At 46.3% G+C, this 20,228-nt stretch overlaps 1 protein-coding gene across 1 annotated transcript in view; it reads left to right on the forward strand.

Moving 5' to 3' along the window:
- Nucleotides 1-15,980: 15,980 nt before the first annotated feature.
- Nucleotides 15,981-20,228, forward strand: part of CTSH (cathepsin H) — a 30,010-nt gene continuing 25,762 nt past the window's right edge. The window contains exon 1 of the mRNA XM_053594844.1: nt 15,981-16,134. Coding sequence (XP_053450819.1) covers nt 16,059-16,134 — 76 coding nt within the window. The 5' untranslated portion in view covers nt 15,981-16,058. The remainder of the gene's footprint in view (nt 16,135-20,228) is intronic.

Genomic DNA, 20,228 nt, shown 5'->3' on the forward strand with positions numbered 1-20,228 from the left:
TTTTTGACCTAGAGGATCCCTCTGTGATCTTAAAAAATTATTGAGGGCCCCCCGAGCTTTTCTTATGTGTGTTCTGTAGATATAAATTGTACTATTGATTGTGGTATTAGAAACTTAAAGTTGGGGAAGCATAAAAAATTATTGAGCCAGGTGCAGTGGCTCACGCCTGTAATCCTAACACTATAGGAGGCTGAGGCAGGTGGATCATCTACGCTCAGGAGTTTAAGACCAGCCTGAGCAAGAGTGATACTAAAAATGAAAAACTGAAGTAAGAGGATTGCTTGAGCCCAAGAGTTTGAGTTTACTACGAGCTATGATGCCACAGCACTGTACCAAGGGTGACAAAGTGAGACTCTGTCTCAAAAAAAATTAAATAAATAAATAATTTATTTTTGTATTTAAAAATAACAACAACCCTAATCCAAAATAATTAAAAGCAGGATGTTGAAGAGGTACGTGTATACCTATTCACAGTAGCTCAAAGGTGGAAGCACAGAAGTGTCTCCTGATGGATAAAACAAACGTGGTCTGTCCATACAATAGAATACCAGTCAGGGGGCTGGGCACATTGGCTCATGTCTATAATCCCAGTACTCTGGGAGGCCAAGGAGAGAGGATCCTTTCAGCTCGGGAGTTCAAGACCAGCCTGAGCAAAGAGAGACTCTGTCTCTACTAAATACAGTTTAAATAATTGGCCAGGCATTGTGGCAGGTACCTGTGGTCCCAGCTACTCTGGAGGCTGAGACAAGAGGATCACTTGAGTCCAGGAGTTGAAGTTGCTGTGATTTAGGCTGATGCCAAGGCTCTTTAGCCTAGGCAGCAGAGTGAGACTCTGTCTCAAAAAAAAAAAAAAATCATTCAGCCTTAAAAGGAAGGAAATTCTGGGTGGCGCCTGTGGCTCAGCGAGTAGGGCGCCGGCCCCACATGCCGAGGGTGGCGGGTTCAAACCCAGCCCCGGTCAAACTGCAACAACAAAAAAAAATAGCCGGGCGTTGTGGCGGGCGCCTGTAGTCCCAGCTACTAGGGAGGCTGAGGCAAGAGAATCGCGGAAGCCCAGGAGTTAGAGGTTGCTGTGAGCCGTGTGACGCCACGGCACTCTACCCGAGGGCGGTACAGTGAGACTCTGTCTCTACAAAAAAAAAAAAAAAAAAAAAAAGGAAGGAAATTCTGATATGGGCTACATACAACACAGGTGAACCTTGGAGACATTACGCCAAGAGAATAACCCAGCCACAAAGGATAAATACTGTCTAAGTCAACTCTTGTGAGGTACCCAGAGTGGTCAAATTCATAGAGACAATAAGTAGAATGGTGTTTTCCAGGGCCTGAAAGTTGGGGAACAGGGAGTTACTGTTTGATGAGTCTGGAGTTTCAGTTTTGTGTGATGAAATTCTGGAGATGGATGGTGGTGATGGGTGCACATGAATAGAAATTCCTTAATGCCACTTAAAAATGCTTAAGATGCATATCTTGTGTTATACACATTTTACCACAATTAAATTTTTCAAAACAAAGAAACTATTAACCACTGACATAAATAACTTTTTAAATTAAAAATAACCATTGAAAAAAATTAGCAGGAAGAATGGTATCACTTCACATTTTTGCAAATGTCTTTAATATCTGGCTTGGTAGAAGTGACTAGATTCGCTTTATATCCCATTTGCTGTGACACCACAGTCAGGAAGACTTTGGGAACTCTCTCTCATGAGAAAAGGCATAGAGTAAGGAGGGCAGCTAGTGTCTCGGTAGTCTTACAGACACTGTTTCAGTCTCAAAACCCCTTTTTTTTTTTTTTTTTTTGTAGAGACAGAGTCTCACTGTACCGCCCTCGGGTAAAGTGCCGTGGCGTCACACGGCTCACAGCAACCTCTTAACTCTTGGGCTTACGCGATTCTCTTGCCTCAGCCTCCCGAGCAGCTGGAACTACAGGCACCCGCCACAATGCCCGGCTATTTTTTGGTTGCAGTTTGGCCGGGGCTGGGTTTGAACCCGCCACCCTTGGCATATGGGGCTGGCGCCCTACTCACTGAGCCACAGGCGCCGCCCTCGACAGCTGCCCCGGACCAAGCCACGGGTGCTTTGACTGGACTTGTACAATTTTGCCATCTCAGCCACCTGTCCCTTCTTATGGGCATTAATCCTCCCTCCCTTTCATTTTCTAGCTATAACCGTTTCAAACACAAATCTGATTATTATTATTATTTTTTTCCTTAAAATTCTCTAGGACAATCCATTCCTCTCAGGATAAAGTTGAAAAGCCTCATGTGGTCTCCAAAGCCCCACACCGTGTCTCCCTGCCTGCTCTCTCTCTCTTGCTTTCCAGGTTCCAACCACACTAGCCTTTGCTCTGTCTTTCCAACCAAGCTTCATTCCACCTCAGGGCCTTTGCCTCTTTTTCTCTGAGGCATACTTATTCATTTTTCAGATCCTAATTCAGATACTACCTCCTCAGAGAAGTTGTTCTAGACATCATACCCCTCTCATCATACATCCTCATGTCTCATTTCTTTTCATTACATCATTTGTCACTTTTTTAAAAAACATCCACCTAATTTGTCCTCTGGTGAAGTTGATACTAGATTTTTCTCCTCCTGGCCAGGTTCTTGGTCTTGGAAATCAAAGAATGAAATCACAGATCAGAGGCAAACAGAAGTGATAAAGCAATAGTTTATTAAAAGATAAGAAAGCTTCCAACACAACTGAAGGGTTCTGAACAGGCTGCCCCATAATTTGTTACTTAATTCTTGTCCTCCTCATTCATGTATAAACTGCACAAATGGCTCTTTTATTCATCACTGCCTAGCACAGGGCCTGTCATGAAATTCCACATGAATGTTTGTTGAATAAATAAACCAGATCTTTGCTATTCAAAATGTGGTCTCTGAACCTGCAACATCCACGCAGCCTAGAAATTTGTTTAAAATGGAGACTTTCGGGTCACACTTTAACCTCCTGAATCACAATCTGCATGTTAACAACATCCTCAGGTGATTTGGACACATTCCATCATTTTAGAAGCTCTAAGACACAATCAGAGGGTTGGGATGTTTAGCTCCACTCCCCATCTCTGGGCAGGTGGAGAGGGATGAAGGTCAGCTGATCATCCATGGCTATTTTATCAATCAATCATGCCTGCATAAAATCCCAAAGCACAGAGTGTGGAAAGCTTCAGGATAGGTGAACACAGGGAGGTCCCTGGAGGGGAGCACACTTAGGGGGCCCAAAGCTCTGCATCCTTCCTGCATGCCTGCCCTAGCATCCCTTCCCTCTGGCTGTGCTTTGTACCCTTGGCAATATCATCATCTGTGGTCGGCGTATCTTGCTCTTATTCTATAAACCTATCTTGCTCTTCCACAATAAACTGTATTTTGGCTTAGTGCCCATAGCTCAGTAAGTAGGGCCTGGCCACATACACTGAAGCTGGCAGGGTCAAGCCTGGAGCAACAATGACAACTGCAACCAAAAAACAGCCAGGCATTGTGGCGGGCGCCTATAGTCTCAGCTACTTGGGAGGTTGAGGCAAGAGAACTGTTTAAGCCCAAGAGTTTGAGGTTGCTGTGAACTGTGACACCACAGCACTCTACTGAGGGCCACATAGTGAGACTCTGTCTCAAAAATAAATAAATAAATAAATAAACAGCGTTTCATGCTTGCCTTGTTTCCGGAGAGTCTGGCTATTCTGCAGCCAAGAGTGCACCAAGAACCGAGAATAGAACGCCAACCCCACATATCCAGCTAGAGTCACTGGATAACCACTTACTTGGTGTGTGGGGAAACCTCCCTACAAGTTTTGTGTCAGAAGCTGAGTGATGAGTTCGAGCAGTAAAAATACTCTTGGTGTTTCTTGTCTCTAATGAGTGGACTGGAGAATGTACCAAGACCTCACCAAGCAAATGTCAGTCCAACGTCTTCCCCACCCCCTGCCATAGCCACACCCTGCCTTTCCACCTCATCCCTCCAACCCAACATATGCCATCTAGACCACACTGCCCACAGTTGCTATATTTGGTAAATTATGGTTAATTCTATCCTTGGTGGCAAGCAGAACAGCCCCAAAGATGCCCGTGCTTCCAAAACTGGAACCCTGTAAATAGGTTACAGGGGCAAAAAGGATTCTGCAGATGAAACTAAATTTATAGATTTTAGGATAGGAAGATTAGCCTAGATTATCCAGGGGGGTCCAATCTAATCATGCGAATCAGTAAAAGTAGAGAACTTTCTCAAGCTGGAGACAGAAGATAGGCTGCAGAAGGGAAGCCACAGAGAGATGCAAAATGTAAGGAGGACCTGAGCACCTCTGGCTCTAAGATGGAGGAACAATGTGACAAGAAACACTGATGGCCTTAAGGAGCGGAGAGAGGCTCTCACTGACAGCCAGCAAGGAAACGGGCTCTCAGTTCTGCAACCACAAGGAACTGAATCTTGCTGACAATCAGAACGAGTCTGAAAAGAGGACTCTCCCACAGAAGCTCTGGGTGGGAGTCCAGTCCACACCTTGACGGGGTCTTCTGGGACCCTACCGAGCTGTGAGATGATAACTTTGTGTTGACGTCTCTGTGTTTGTGGTCCCTCGTGACAGCAGGAGTAGAAAACTAGCACAAGCACCTGCCTGAGACTTACGTCAGTCTCAGCACTTCTGGCACCATCACCCTTACTTTACAGGTAAGAAAACTGAAACTATCTCACAGCACCAATGTCCAGCCCACCGTCAATATTAATGATAAATGTCAGAGTAAGGGTGTGACATCAGGCCCACCTAGTCCAAAGGCCGTGGCATCTCCAAGTCATTTGTCAAACATGCACCCCCGCCTCCTTGAGCACCATTCTTGTTCTCTCTTTTCTGACTTTCCAAATCCCATCCTTCTTCACATGTCCTTCACTCCAGGAAGCCTTTTTTCTTTTTTTTTCTTTTTTTTTTTTTTTTGTGGTTTTTTTTTGGCCAGGGCTGGGTTTGAACACGCCACCTCCAGCATATGGGACCGGCACCCTACTCCTTGAGCCACAGCGGCCGCCCAGGAAGCCTTTTTTCTTTTCTTTTCTTTTTTTGAGGCAGAGTCTCATTATGTCACCCTGGATAGAGTGCTATAGCATCATAGCTCACAGCAACATCAGGATCTTGGGCTCAAGCATCCTTTTGCCTTAGTTTTTATATTTTTAGTAGAGATGGGGTCTCACTCTTGCTCAGGCTGGTCTCTAACTCCTGAGCTCGGTAATCCACCTGCCTTGGCCTCCCAGAGTGTTGGGATTACAGCCATGAGTCAATCACTCAGCCCCAGGAAGCCTTTTCTGGTCTTCTCAGTACTTCATCTGTACTCATCTCAGGTCAACAGGCTCTACCTGGTGTCACCTCCCTCTCACAAGATTCCCCTTGGCCAGGATGGTCTGACTGGTATCTCCTGTAGCTTCCAGCCCCACACCTGATGCGTGGGAACTGCTCAGGAGTCAGGTCTCATTCAAAGTAGGCTGCAAGAAAATGGAGTTGCCTTTCTTCCCCTGCAAGAAAAGGGGTTGGAAAAAGTGGATAAAGTAGACTTTGTCCAAATTACAACTCTTATAAGGCAGCCCCCAGGTTATGAACAAGATAAGTTCTATAGGTTTGTTCTTAAGTTGAATTTGTATGCCTCCATTCATAAGTGCAAGTCATTCTAACTCAGGAATTTACTGTACATCAGAAAATATCAGGAAAGTGAAAAGATAACCTACAGAATGGGAGAAAATAATTGCAAATCACATATCTGATATGGGTTTAGTATTCAGAATACATGAATAACTCTTACAACTCAATAATAAGAAGACAAACAAACTAATTAGAAAATGCACAGGTTGGGTGTGGTGTATTATACCTATAATCCTAACAATTCTGGAGGCTGAAGCAGGAGGATAGCTTGAAGCCAAGAGTTCAGGACCAGCCTACACAACATAGCAAATCCCCCATTTTAAAAAATTTTTTAAAAATTAGCTGGGGATAGTGGCAGGCACCTGCAGTCCCAGTTACACAGGGAGACTGAAGTAGAAGGATGGCTTATACAGCCCAGGAGTTTGGGGTTCCACTGAGCTATTATCTCCACACTGTACTCCAGCCTGAGTGACAGAGCAAGATCCTAGCTCCGCAAAAATAAAAACTAACTTTAAAAAAATAGACAAAAAAGTCTCGGCTCTTGTAGCTTAGCAGCTAAGGCGCCAGCCACATACACCAGAGCTGGTGGGTTTGAATCCAGCCTGGGCCTATACCAAACAACAACGACAACTACAACCAAATTGTAGCTGGGCGTTGTGACAGGCACCTGTATAGTCCCAGCTACTTGGGAGGCTGAGGCAAGAGAATCGCTTAAGCCCAAGAGTTTGAGGTTGCTGTGAGCTGTGACACCATGGCACTCTACCCAGGGTAGACTCTGCCTCAAAAAAAAAAAAAAAGGACAAAAAACTTGAATAGACATTTTTGCAAACAAGATATACAAATAGCCAACAAGCACATGAAAAGATGTTCAGTATCATTGGTCCTTAAGGAAATGCAAACCAGAACCACAATGAGACACTACTTTTCTTCAACTAGGATGTGTGCGATCCACAAAGTGCAAAGTAACAAGTGCCTGTGAGGTTACAGAGAAATAGGAACCCTCATACTTGCTGAAGGGAACATAAAATGATGAGGCCACTGTGGAATACAGTCCAACAGTTCCTCAAAAAGAGTTATCATATGATTCAGCAATTCTGCTCCTAGACAAATACCCAATAGTGTTTACCTTAAATATAGCCATACAATGAAATATTATTCAGCCTTAAAATGTGAGAGGTTCAGTGAGTAGGGCACCAGCCCCATATATCGAAGGTGGCAGTTCAAACCTGGCCCCAGCCAAACTGCAACAAAAAATAACCAGGTGTTGTGGCGGGCACCTATAGTCCCTGCTACTCAGGAGGCTGAGGCAAGAGAATCGCCTAAACCCAAGAAATGGAGGTTGCTGTGACCTATGATGCTACAGCACTCTACCGAGGGCAACAGAGTGAGACTCTGTCTCTAAAAAAAAAAAGAAAAAAGAAAAGTACCTTGGTTGGCTCAGTGCCTATAGCTCAGCAGCTAGGACACCAGCCACATTCACCAGAGCTGGCAGGTTCGAATCCAGCCCGTGCTGAACAACAATGACAACTACAACCAAAAAATAAAAATAGCCGGGCATTGTGGTGTGTGCCTGTAGTGCCAGCTACTTGGAAGGCTGAGGCAAGAGAATCACTTAAGCCCAAGAGTGTGAGGTTGCTGTGAGCTTTGACGCCACAGCACTCTACCGAGGGCGACAAAATGAGACTTTGTCTCAAAAAAAAAAAAAGTGAAAGGTTAAGGACCAAAAATAAGAAATTATTCCAAGACATGAACAAAATGAAACAGAGTCCAGGTTCTATGTGGGCAACATGGCCTTTATTCTACTTGGGTGCAAGCAAGTTGAGTCCAAGAAAGGAGCCTACATGTAGGTTAAGGTGGATGGGAATATAAAAGTTTGGAAAGGTGGAGATTGGCAGATTCATTTCTTCCTGGACAGGACGTTCTATTTGCACAGGTCCTTACATTCAGCCCTATCATTCTGGTCTTTTTAGTCTAAAGAGGCAGGGTGATGGGTATGGTGTCTCTTTGACTGCTTCCTGTGGATTGAGGGGCACCTGTAAGAAAAATGGGAGTGGAAGGGAGTGTTGTTTACAGAACAGTCTTGGGTCTTCAGTCTGAAATGGTTGATATCCACATAAGGTGAGGATACGAGCAGTTATTTTTCAGGTGACTGCCTGGTCAATACATCAGAAGACCACACAGAGAACTACTGGTCCAAAACTGAGAATTAGAAAGATCATAATTAGTGGCCCTAAAATAGGAAATAACCAAGGAGGCCAAGGGGCATCCTGGTTCTCCAGGGATCATCACTTTTCAGCAGCTAGGCCCAAGAGGTCAGAAAATTCAGCCAGTTCCTGGGAGTGGCTGCAAACCAGATCCTCAGAAGGACCTGGCCAGTCAGACTTCCCAGTGAGGCCCTCCACAGGTTGGGTGTGGCTTGGGGGGGGAGGATTTGGATTTGGGCACTTTTTTTTTTTTTAAAGAGACAGAGTCTCACTTTGCCGCCCTCAGTAGAGTGCTGTGGCTCACAGCTCACAGCAACCTCAAACTCTTGGGCTTAAGCAATTCTCTTGCCTCAGTCTTCTGAGTAGCTGGGACTACAGGTGCCTGCCACAACGCCTGGCTATATTTTTGTTGCAGTTTGGCCGGGGCCAGGTTCGAACCTGCCACCCTCGGTATATGGAGTCAGCGCCCTACTCACTGAGCCACAGGCGCCGCCCAGATTTGGGCACTTCTTTGCCCAATATACCAGCCTACTGCATTTAAAACATGGTCCCAGGGGGGAGATTTTCTTTTTTCGAACTGACCAGAGGAGTTTCAAGAAGTAGCCAGGTTTTGTCTAATGGCAAAAGCTCTGAGAGGCGCTGCCGCTTACAGGCCTCTCCTCAGTTACTACATATCTTGAAGGCCAGGTCAATGAGATATTGCTAGGGGATCTGAGGACCCCGGGGGGGATTTTTGGAGGGTTTTTTTTTTGGATATCGGGTGCAGACTGAGAGATAAAATGCAAGTTAATAGGGTGGAGGTGAGGATAACATATAAATCATGCCAAGTCAGAGCATATGACTGGGTTAGATATCTAAATTCTTGAGAGTATTTTGTGGGATCTATGGAGAACAAATCTAGTTTTTGACTTATGTGGAATAGGTCTGAGACAGAAAAGGGGACATTAACCCTGATGATACCTTCTGTTCCCAAAACTTCTTGGAGGGTATATAGAAGTTGTGGTGGTCCGGAGGTGAAAGGTCAGATCTAGTATGAGGTGTGGCCAAATCTAGTATGAGGTGGGGAAGTTGGGTCTGCCATCTTTCCTTTCCCATAGGTCTGTCATCTTTTCTTTATCACCCACTAGAGGCTGAAGGCAGGTGGGGAGAAGGTTGAGGAGGGTTGAGGGGCAAAAGGGGGAGGCTTGTCTGCTGGGTCAAAGGAAGACAATGGAGATTCAGGGGGCTTGGGGAGGGCTGGTTTGGCCCAACCAAAGAAAATTTGAGAGGGTTCACAAGATCAACATGAAGGAATGTTTCAGAGGGGGCGGAAGGCCATGATGTAGGGGATCACTGACCATTTGCCCAATCTCTAACAGTAATTGTTGAGGTCAATGAGGATTGAAAGGTCAAAGGTGCCGTTTTCAGGACATTGTTTCGTTTATACATAGGCCAAGCAGTACTACAGAAAAAGATAAGGCATTTAGGTTCAAGGTCGAGGTAGAGCCATGGGAGCTTGAGGTGAGTTAAAAGACAGCTTAAAGGTGAACAAGGGGCAATCTGTGACTGAGCGGCCCCATATCAGAAACTGGAGGTAGAAAATAAAGAGAGGATAAAAGAGGAACTTACAAAGGGGAAGAGGAAGGAAGTGGCTGGGGCTGGGGAGGTTACCAGGAGTCCCTGTAGGACCTTTAACCAGCCCGAAAAGAGTGGTCAAGGCCCACAGCAAGGTGTCCCCACGCACGAAGCACTGGTCGGGCAAGTCTGACTCACAGGGGTTAGTCCGTGTCTGGAGCAGGATTTAGGAGGCACAGACCACCAGGGTATTTTCTGCCCAGAGTAGGGAAAGGGAAGAGACGTTTAATGTTCACCTCACCATTACATGGATGAATTTTGGGCAGGGGTCGGTTTCCCTTCGTCTCTTCAGAGCAAGAGTCTGTCCACTTGGGTCTGTCTACCTCACCCACCCACCCCCTATCCCAGTTTCTCAGCACCAAAATAAGAGGTTAAAGACCAAAAATAAGAAATTATTCCGAGACATGAACAAAAGGAAACCGAGTCCAAGTTCGGTGTGGGCAACACAGCCTTTATTCCCCGTGAGTATGATCGAGTTGAGTCTGAGAAAGGAGTCAGCAGTGGATTAAAGTGGCTGGGAATATAAAAGTTCAGATGGGTTGGGACTGGCACATTCATTTCTTCCTGGGCAGAACATTCTCTTTGGGTTGATCCCTACATTCAGCCCTATCAAAAAGGAGTAAAGTATTGATGCATGCCACAATTTGGATGAACCTAGAAAACTGTTGGGGGGCCTAACACAGCCCCACTCAAACCCCTTTCCTCTCCCCCTCCTCCTTCTATCCTCCTAAGACAAAGACACAAAGGATCTGGCTAGCCCCAACCCCCAGAAGTTCAAGACAAAGGATGCTAACCTGACCTGTACCCTGTGGAATGTGCCTACCCCCCACAGGCCCAAATAAAAGTGGCCAGTAACAGCCCCATCTTTGTGCTGCGAGATGGGTCACCCTCCCCTTTGTTTTTTTTTTGTTTTTGTTTTTTTTTTAGAGACAGCATCTCACTTTATCGCCCTCAGTAGAGTGCTGTAGCATCACAGCTCACAGCAACCTCCAACTCTTGGGCTTAGGCGATTTTCTTGCCTCAGCCTCCCGAGTAGCTGGGACTACTGGTGTCTGCCACAACGTCCAGCTGTTTTTTTGTTATAGTTTGGCCAGGGCCAGGTTCAAACCCACCAGTCTCGGTATATGGGGCCGGCGCCCTACTCACTGAGCCACAGGCACCTCCCATGTCACCGTCCCCTTTCAATAAACCTGGCCTGAACTCTCCTCTGCAGCCTTCTCTCTGGGTGCCACCGTTTATGCTTTTCAAAAACATCATGCTAAGTGAAAGGAGGCAGATATAAAAGGTCATTTATTGTATGATTCCTTTTGTATGAAATATCCAAAATTGTTGCAGAGGAAACAGCCTGAAAAAAATTTACAAAAATATTTTTTGTGTCCCCAACTTTTGGGGAACCACCTGCATGGCTGCCTCAGGCCGGTGTCTGGGCGAAACAGAGAGTGTCTTGTTTTTCTTGTGTGTGTGCCACGGGAAATAGCTCAAAGGGATCCTCTGGGCGGAGGTCACAATATCTTCTGTGCTGAAGTGAGAATGGGCAAAGTCACAGGATTAATCTGGGTGGAGGTTATAAGACTGTTGCAAAAGCCAGGAGCTTGTCCCCAAGATAGGATTGTGTAAGTAGAACCTTTAAAAGCTCTGTGCTTCTGCTCAGAAGCAGGAATTTGAATTGGACACTGCTGTCTGCCATTTTCTTCATTTGTCTGCAAAGAGTACCTTCCTACTCTTCGAATTGCTTTTCCCTTTTTTTCTGATGTGGCTCAGAAGCCCAAATGCCAGATTTTCGGTAACAAAATAGGAAAGCAGATTAGTGGATGGGGGTGGGAGGAGTGACTGGTTAATGGGCATGGAGTATTCTCTAGGGCTGATGAAAACATTTTGAAACTAGAGCTAGGTGGTGGTTGTACAACATCTTAAATGCACTAAACACTGAATTATACACTTCAAAATGGGTAATTCATATTATGTGAATTTTTACCCGAATAAAAAGAAAAAAGAGAAAAACCGCAACTGTTTGCTCATTAACAAAGCACTTCGTATGTCATCAAAGAAGATTTAGAGCAGTTCCTGGGATAACTGAATTGAACATCTTAAAATTATTAATTATATGTTATATGAATTTCACTTCAATTTTTTTTTTTTTTTTTTTAGAGACAAAGTCTCACTTTATTGCATGCGGTTGAGTAATGTGGCGTCACAGCTCACAGCAACCTCCAACTCCTGGGCTTAAGTGATTCTCTTGCCTCAGCCTCCTGAGTAGCTGGGACTACAGGCACCCGCCACAACGCTTGGCTATTTTTTTGTTGCAGTTTGGCCTGGGCCAGGTTCAAACCCGCCACCCTCTGTATACGGGGCCGGCGCCCTACCCACTGAGCCGCAGGCGCCGTCCTCACCTCAAGTTTAAAAAGTAAAAAAGAAGGGAAAAAAAGAGGGACTGGTCAAAGAGTTTCTCAGAGAAAGTATTTCAAACTGGTCCTTGAAGAACAGAAATCTAGGTGTCTGCTGGGGAGCAGAGGATGGGTCACGGGCCGAGAGCACTGAAGGCCAGTAGGCAGCAGAGTGGCAGGCTGAGCATCCCTCAGGAGACCCGCAGGTGGGCAGGTGGGCAAGGAGAGCCCAGTACTCAGGAAACGTGTGCAGGTACCAGGCAGCTTGGTGCTGCAACCCTGCAAGGCACCCTTCCTGCCCTGCCTGGTTCCGTTTTCATTCAGCCAAGCCCTTATCAGTATTTATGGTAGCACATGTAATGATACTTGTTTACTGTCTACTTATCACCACACTCAGAACCAAGTGACTCATGACCCAGAAATAGTCAGGGCCCTTCCCATTGCCTGGATGGGAAGTCAGGAATGTTCTGCTTAGGGGCAGAGGTGAGGAGATGGAGGTCCTCTCTAGTACTTGCCTCTCCTATCTCCTCATCTCCTCAGGGCCCAGCTGTTCCTCTCTCTTTGTTCTCTCCAAACCTCGCTCCCTCGCTACAAACACCATCCACCCATTTTTGTTCCTCTCTAGAACCTCCTCAAGGTGCTCACAAGACTCATCAGAGGTGAAGATGGCACCTCCAAACTTCTCTCATCCAAGACCACAAGCCCTTCAAACATCACCTTTAAGGTCACCCGATTCTAAATAAGCAATATAACAAATACTGATACTGCCACCACTTATGTTGTTGCTGCAGAGGGCTAGGCTCCATGCTAGGGCACCAGCTCTGGGCTACTTCTGCTTCCATATCACTGAGCAGGGGAAGGGAAACAGGGAAAACCAGAAGGTTTTCAAAATATTTAACCTCTAACATGGCATGAGCACTGACCACTTCCAGGCGTCCTCAAACATTTTAAATAGGGGGCCAATTCACTGTCCCTCAGACCATCGGACGGCCGGACTATAGTTTAAAAAAAAAACTATGAACAAATTCCTATGCACACTGCACATATCTTATTTTGAAGTAAAAAAACAAAACAGGAACAAATACAATCACACAGCCTCATGTGGCCCGCAGGCTGCAGTTTGAGGACCCCTGAGAACAGCTGGGCAAGTGCAAACTAGCAAAAAATCAGTCAGCTCTGCTGGAAACCCTCCAAAGTTGTAAAGGATTAAATAGGCCAGTGTGTGGTGTGGATTATTAATTCGGGAATTAAGGAAGAGGAAGTTTGCAAGAAGAAGAGATTCAGCTGGGGTGGAATTTGGAATGAGGTGAGGAAGGTGTGGCTGGGGAGGAGTAGGGGTAGAGGGAGGGATTGAGGAGGCTGTGCCCAGGACAGGAATCATACCTGAAAACTGCTGAGGAGCACCATGATATGGATATATCATACAGGATTCTACAGGCCACACTAACGAGTATAGACTGAGAATGGGAGAACAAGGAGAGACTGAAGGAGGCCCTAGAGAGGAAATGACCTGAATTGCTCATGTTCTGGGATCCAGAACTTCACCCTGGGAGCTCCCTGCCCCTACCCTCAGGCAGGAATTATAGCAGCTCGGCTAAAATAAGCTCCCACTGCACAGGAATGCAGGGCTTGCAGAAAAGTCCAGAATCTAGTGCCCGATCACGAGTCCAGGACTAGAGTAAGGGAAGTTGAGGCATATGACTGAGGCACAAAATTAAAGGTCACGAGAATCTTGAGAAATAATATTTCAATGCAATTTCTTTTTTTTTTGAGACAGAGTCTCACTTTGTCACCCTCAGTAGAGTGATGTGCCGTCACAGCTCACAGCAACCTCAAACTCTTAGGCTTAAAAGATTCTCTTGCCTCAGCCTTCCAAGTAGCTGGGACTACAGGTGCCCCCCACAACGCCTGGCTATTTTTTGGTTGCAGTTGTCATTGTTGTTTAGCAGGCCTGGGCAGGGCTCCAACCTGCCAGTCTGGGTGTATGTGGCCGGCGCCCTACTCTCTGAGCTACAGACACAGAGCCTCAATGCAATATTTTTTAAAAGCTAAAAATTATTGCAAAAAATGCATGATAAACAAAATATTACATTTTAAAATAAATATAGGATCCAACCCTGCACTTGTGCAACATAATCTCGTCACTTCACCCAAATCCTGTCTGTGATGGAACACGTACTTCTGGACTTTTCTGCAAGTCTCCACACTTTTTTTGGCCCTGGGTATAGCATCTTCAGGACTTGGCCAATGGCATGGTGGTATTTTCCATGACTTCCTAGTGGACAAACAATGCCTTCTCATGCAGTCAATGGATATTTTTTAGGCTGGATTTATCGGACCCATACCAAGGTGGCTAAGCAGGATGTCTTCTAGTCAACAAAGGAATTAACAAGAGGCCCAAGTTTACCTTACAGTCTGAATGAAACCGATTTGGTTGTTGAACCTCCTTGTTGTAGACTTATCTGCAACTCATCCCTACATCCACCCATTCACCCATTCTTGTACCCATCCATCTTCCTATGTAGATATCCATCCTTTCATCCAATCACCCATGTAGTTATTCAGCCATAAAGTCATTTGCCCATCTATCTGTGGATGGAGCCATCCATGCAGCCAGCCCCCTCCTATCTACCCGACAGACAGCCATCTACCCAACCAACACTCTACCTTATTCCTCCTGCAAAGTCCTGTCACGACAATACATAGACTGCTTGGTCAAATAACCAGGAGACGGCAACTTTTAAAATTCTGTTCCCCAGCAAAGGCTTGGTTAGAACTTCAGGGGAGAAAACACTTGTTTATAAGAGAGGATACCCAGGAAGGGTAAAGTCTAGGAGAACAGAGGTCTTCTCAAGGAGACCCAAGGATATACCTTCAGGGCCCTCTTCATGGTGACTTAGCTCTTAGGAATTTGTAGAAACTTAACTTCCCAGGACCTGGAAATTTCCAATTCTGTGAAATCCTGTAGTTCTGTGGAGGCTGGAATAGAACATTTCCTTCTCCAGCTTGATTCAAACTGACCAGTGACTTTTTGGCTGGAAATAAAAAGGGAAAAACCAAGCCAGTCATAGAGTGCAGCCATTTTGAAATTTTTTGATTTGCCCTAGCTCCACCAGCTGAATAAAACCCTATTCCTCTTAAATATGCTGTTTGCAGGTTTGTTCTCTCTATTGGGCTTTTCCCCCACAACATTTAGAGCAGGTGTCCTCAAACTGTGGCCGGCGGGCCACATGAAGCAGTGTGAATTGTATTTGTTCCCGTTTTGTTTTTTCAAAATAAGATATGTGCAGTGTGCATAGGAATTTGTTTTTTTTTTTTTTTTCTAAACTATAGTCCGGCCCTCCAGCGGTCTGAGGGACAGTGAATGGGCCCCCTGTTTTAAAAGTTTGAGGATGCCTGATTTAGAGGAAGGTGGAGAGAGCTCAGATCCTTGGGCTGCAACAGAGCACGAGCATTCCGTAGGTGTGTTGGTCTGGACACAGAATGGGGAGGCTGCCACCTACTATTGGGGCCACAGTTTTCCCATCTGTAAAATGGGGACTCAGCAACATGGCGCTTAGCAGTGTGATGACATAAGTTAAGAACCTGTCCCCTGGGGCTCTGTGCAGGCAGAGGCGACCTTCCTTTTCTTTCTTAAGAAGGTCTCCTTAGTCTGAAGTGCGCCTCATTCTGTTCTCTCACACCCAAACCTTTACATAATACCTTCAGCTTTGCCAAATAGAGGGAATGGCCACAGCTGCCACGTGGCTTCCTCAGCTGAGGAACCAAAATGCCTGTCGGAAGGCGAGAGGAACAACTCACAAAGTTGTCTACTTTTTCTAGTTGTAAATTCATTACAAGGTAGAAGCGACATCCAGGGGAATGCGGTTAATGAGGACAGGGGGATGGGCAGGTGGGGAGGGACGACATGGGAGATGGGGGCAGGGTGGGGGCAGCCTGAGAGAGGAAGAGGTCAGCCTGCCACCTCCCCGCCGCCACCCCCGCCCGTCGCTGCCAGTCAGACTGGGCAGAGCGAGGTCCCCTCCAGACCGGGCTGTCCAGCGAGCCCTTCCTACCGGAAAGGAGGCCAGGGAGTTATGTGGGAGGCAGGGAGGGGCGGAGGAAGGCGGTGGCAGGGACCGAGGGTCGGCGTCCCGGAGTCCCGCTGCCCGGCGGCCGCCCCGCCCCGCCCCGCCCCGCCCCGCCCCGCCCTCGGCCTACCGCCACAGTCCTGGGAGCTAGTGTCCCGCCGCCGCGATGGGGGCCGTCCTGCTGCTTCTCTGCGCCGCCGCTTGGCTGCCGGGCGCCCCCGCGCTGACCGCGAGCCTCTCAGGTACTCCGGGGACGGGGCGCCGGCCTACTGGGGAAGCGTCGCTCGAGAAGGGCCTCGAGAGTCTGACGCCCGACCCGGGGAAGGGGGGCAGGGCACTGTCCTGTCGAGGCCCTGGGGCTCTGCGCGCTGGCATCGGACAGGGATGACCTGCCTTACTGGTCAGCGGTCTCTGAGGTGGGCGTCTCTCATGAGCAGAGGAGCAGGGGGCAGGGGTGTCCATGTCCCACTGCCGAGGTGGCTCCTGAGCCTAGAAATACCAAAGAAGCCAGCGGCCCTGGGCGGCGCCTGTGGCTCAAGGAGTAGGGCCCCGGTCCCATATACCAGAGGTGGCGGGTTCAAACCCAGCCCTGGCCAAAAAAAAAAAAAAAAAAAAAAAGAAGCCAGCGGCCCTTCTCACCACAGTCGGAGGCATAGAGGACTCTGTTCTTTACCTGCAGGAGGCAAGCAGGGACTTTTCCTTACTTTTATAGCATCTTCACCGGAGACTTGGCGCGAAGGGGGTCCCCACGGGTGCCTAGAGAGGTTGGGACTGGCCCGGAGTAGTGACTGGGGTTCCCGGTGTAAAGTCCAACCCAGGAGTCTTCCTTTTCCCCAGGTCTCTCAGCTGTAACTGATCCAGCTTCTTGCTGCCCTTGCGCCCCTTCCTGCTGGGTCCTGGCGCCTCCTCTGGGCTCCATTTCCCTTCAGCCTCCCTGCGGCCCCTGGCCCTAGCCTCTTCAGCCCACAGGCTGGTCTTACGAGACTACCTGCCCACTTCACTGAGAAGAGAAACCAGCAAACAGCTGGGGACGAGACAAAGATCCCTGCCAGCCAGTCTGGGCTCAGTGGTGTCCGGTCAGAATCTTTCCTCCTTCCTTCTCACCCTTTTGTAAAAGTAAAGCCACACGCCCTTCCAGAACTCAAAGGAGGCCTGGCTCCAGGTCTAGACCTAAAGGAAACCCAGCTGCCCTCCAGCGCAGGCTTCATGACTGACCCTGTCTGAACTCCAGAGCACACAGTTCAACTAACTTTCTGTAAAAGATCAGGTAGTAAATATTTTTGGCTTTATGAGCTATATGGTCTCTGTAGTTACTACTTGACTCCGCCCCTGCAGTGTGAAAGCGCCGAGTGTGTAAAGGATTGGGCATGATTGTGTTCTAATAAACATTTTACATGGACATTGAAATTTGAGCTTCAAATGATTTTCAAATGTTACAAAATAGGTTTTGTTTTTGTTTTTGAGATAAGAGTCTCACTATGTCACCGTTGGTAGAGTGTCTGTGGCTTCACAGCTCACAGCAACCTCAAACTTGGGTTTAAGCAATTCTCTTGCCTCAGCCTCCCAAGTAGCTGGGACTACAGGTGCCCACCACAACACCTGTTTTGTTTTTGTTGTTGTTGCAGTTGTCATCATGGTTTTAGTTGGCCTGGGCAGGGTTCGAATCCTCCAGCCACGGTGTATGTTGCTGGTGCCCTAACCACTGAGCTATGGGTGCCTCCTACAAAATAGTTTTTTCTAACAATTTAAAAATATAAATGACAGTTTGTAGTTCGTATACAAAAACAGGTAGGTGTGGTGGCTCACACCTCTTAAGCCCAGCACTTTGGGAAGCCAAGTCAGGAGGATCACTTGGGGCCAGAAGTTCGAGACTAGCCTGAACAAATTAGCAAAAACCCCTCTCTCTACCAAACCCCCCAGATGACAAGCTATAGTTTTCTGCCCACTGCTCTAGATATTCCCCTAGGCAGGGCACATATAATGATACTTTTAAAGGCCATAACTGGGTTGGAATGATCTATTTGAGGTTGGGGTGTGGGTCACCAGCAGATCATTTTGGCCCTGCCCCAAGGTCATGAGAAGTAGTTGGAGGAGGGGGGTCACTGGGGTTTATCACACCCTGTAGTTGCTTTCGAAATTCCCCAGAGGCAAATGCTACTCGAACCCTGGTCCGGAGTTGAATCTGTCTTCCTCTGCAGCCCTCAACTGTAGCACGGCCCTTAGCCAGGATTTGGAATCCCCTAAATCTCTAAAGAGAGAAGTATTGGGGAAGTGTGCATGCCCCTCATCCCAGGGGTTGGTTTCTAGGTTAGGGCTGGAACCCACAAAGGGGGGTCTAAATGTTTACAGTAGTGATCCTCACACTGGGGCCAGGAGGAAGAAGGGTGTGGATCCCTGGGGCAACACAAGGACATTCCAGGTGATGCACAGATAGTGTTCCAGGAATTAACTTCCACATGTCCTCTTTGCTACAACTGGGAATTCTGATGGCAGGGGGACAATTTCCTCTCACCTATCCTGAACATTAAACATTAGCGGTAACAAACAAAAAGACAAAGGGTAACAAATCCTTTTGCAAGTCTGGTGTTTTCAATTCCTCAAGGTCTTGAAATTGAAGGAGAGAGGAACTCACAAAGGTATCAACTGGTGAGGCCTTAGAAATAACATTGAGTGTCGGGATTGGACACCATGTTCAGGGCTGAGGGAGGAGTGCTCTGCTCTAGGAAACTGCCTTCCATTCCCCACTGCTTGTTTGAGCAGGGTCTCCCAGTTCTTTTACCTACAAAAACAAAAGTAAGAGCAGAACTAATGCGGAACCCTGTCTCAATTAAACAATAGGTAGTATTCAGTCATGAATATAGTATAAATCCATGGAGGGGATATAAAATCATGCCCAATCCTTTACATACTGCCTGTGGCGCTTTCACACTGCAGTGGCAGAGTTAAGTAGTCACTACAGAGACCATATGCCTCCATTCAGTAGAGTCCTATTAATCACACCAAGAGATGCATTTCCATTATGATTTTATGTTTAACAATTATGTTTCATAATGTACATTTAAAATGTTTTAATAAGTTGGGACACTAACAATAATTATGATTACTCAATCCAGAATAGCTTTTTTTTTTTTTGTTAGAGACAAGTCTCACTTTATCGCCCTTGGTAGAGTGCTGTGGCATCACAGCTCACAGCAACCTCCAACTCCTAGGCTTAGATGATTCTCTTGCCTCAGCCTCCTCTGTAGCTGGAACTATAGGCACTTGCCACAATGCCTGGCTATTTTTTTGTTGCAGTTTGGCCAGGGCCGGGTTCAAACCTGCCACTCTAGGTATATGGGGCCCATGCCCTACTTACTGAGCCACAGACACTGCACCAGAATAACTGTTTATAATATTCAGATATGCCTCAGTCACAGGAAGTAAAAATGATTAAAATTTATGCTTTTTGTTGTTGCAGAAAAGAATGTTAAGGTGATCAAGTGAGGTGAGGCAGATAGATTTTCAAGAGAAAAAAACTGTAAAATATCCAACTCTTTTGGAAGGTGTCAAATTATTATGATATTTAGATTCCATTAGCTACCTTTAAATGCTATTTCAGTCTTATTTTTAAATGTCAGTTTTTATAGTAAGTTAGAATACATCCTTTGCATCTGTTCAAATTTAAAATAAAAGTGTTAGATAAGAACATACAAGAAAAGAGAGCAGGAATCCAAAAACAATTGACCAGACTGTTTTTGTAAAGTTTTGTTTTGTTTTTCCTTTTTCTTTTTTTTTTATTGTTAAATCATAGCTGTATACATTAGTGCAATCAAGGGGTACAATGTGCTGGTTTCATATACAATCTGAAATATTCTCATCAAACTGTTCAATGTAGCCTTCATGGCATTTTCTTAGTTATTGTATGTAGACATTTGTATTCTGCCTTTAGTAAGTTTCACCTGTACCCATTCTAAGATGCATGTAGGTGTGGCCCCACCCATTACCCTCCCTCTACCCTAACCTTACCCATCCCTTCCCCTTCCTTGGTCCTTTCCTCATAGTCTTGTGCTATAGTTGGGTTATAGCCTTCATGTGAAAGCTATAATTTAGCTTTATAGTAGGGCTGAGTACATTGGATAGTTTTTGTTCCATTCCTGAGATACTTTGCTAAGAAGAATATGTTCCAGCTCCATCCATGTAAACATAAAAGAGGTAAAGTCTCCATCTTTCTTTAAGGCTGTATAATATTCCATGGTATACATGTACCACAATTTGCTAGTCCATTCATAGGTCGATGGACACATGGGCTTCTTCCATGACTTAGCAATTATGAATTGGGCTGCAATAAACATTCTGG

This window comes from Nycticebus coucang, chromosome 6, assembly GCF_027406575.1.
Source record: "Nycticebus coucang isolate mNycCou1 chromosome 6, mNycCou1.pri, whole genome shotgun sequence".
NCBI classification, from domain to species: domain Eukaryota; kingdom Metazoa; phylum Chordata; class Mammalia; order Primates; family Lorisidae; genus Nycticebus; species Nycticebus coucang.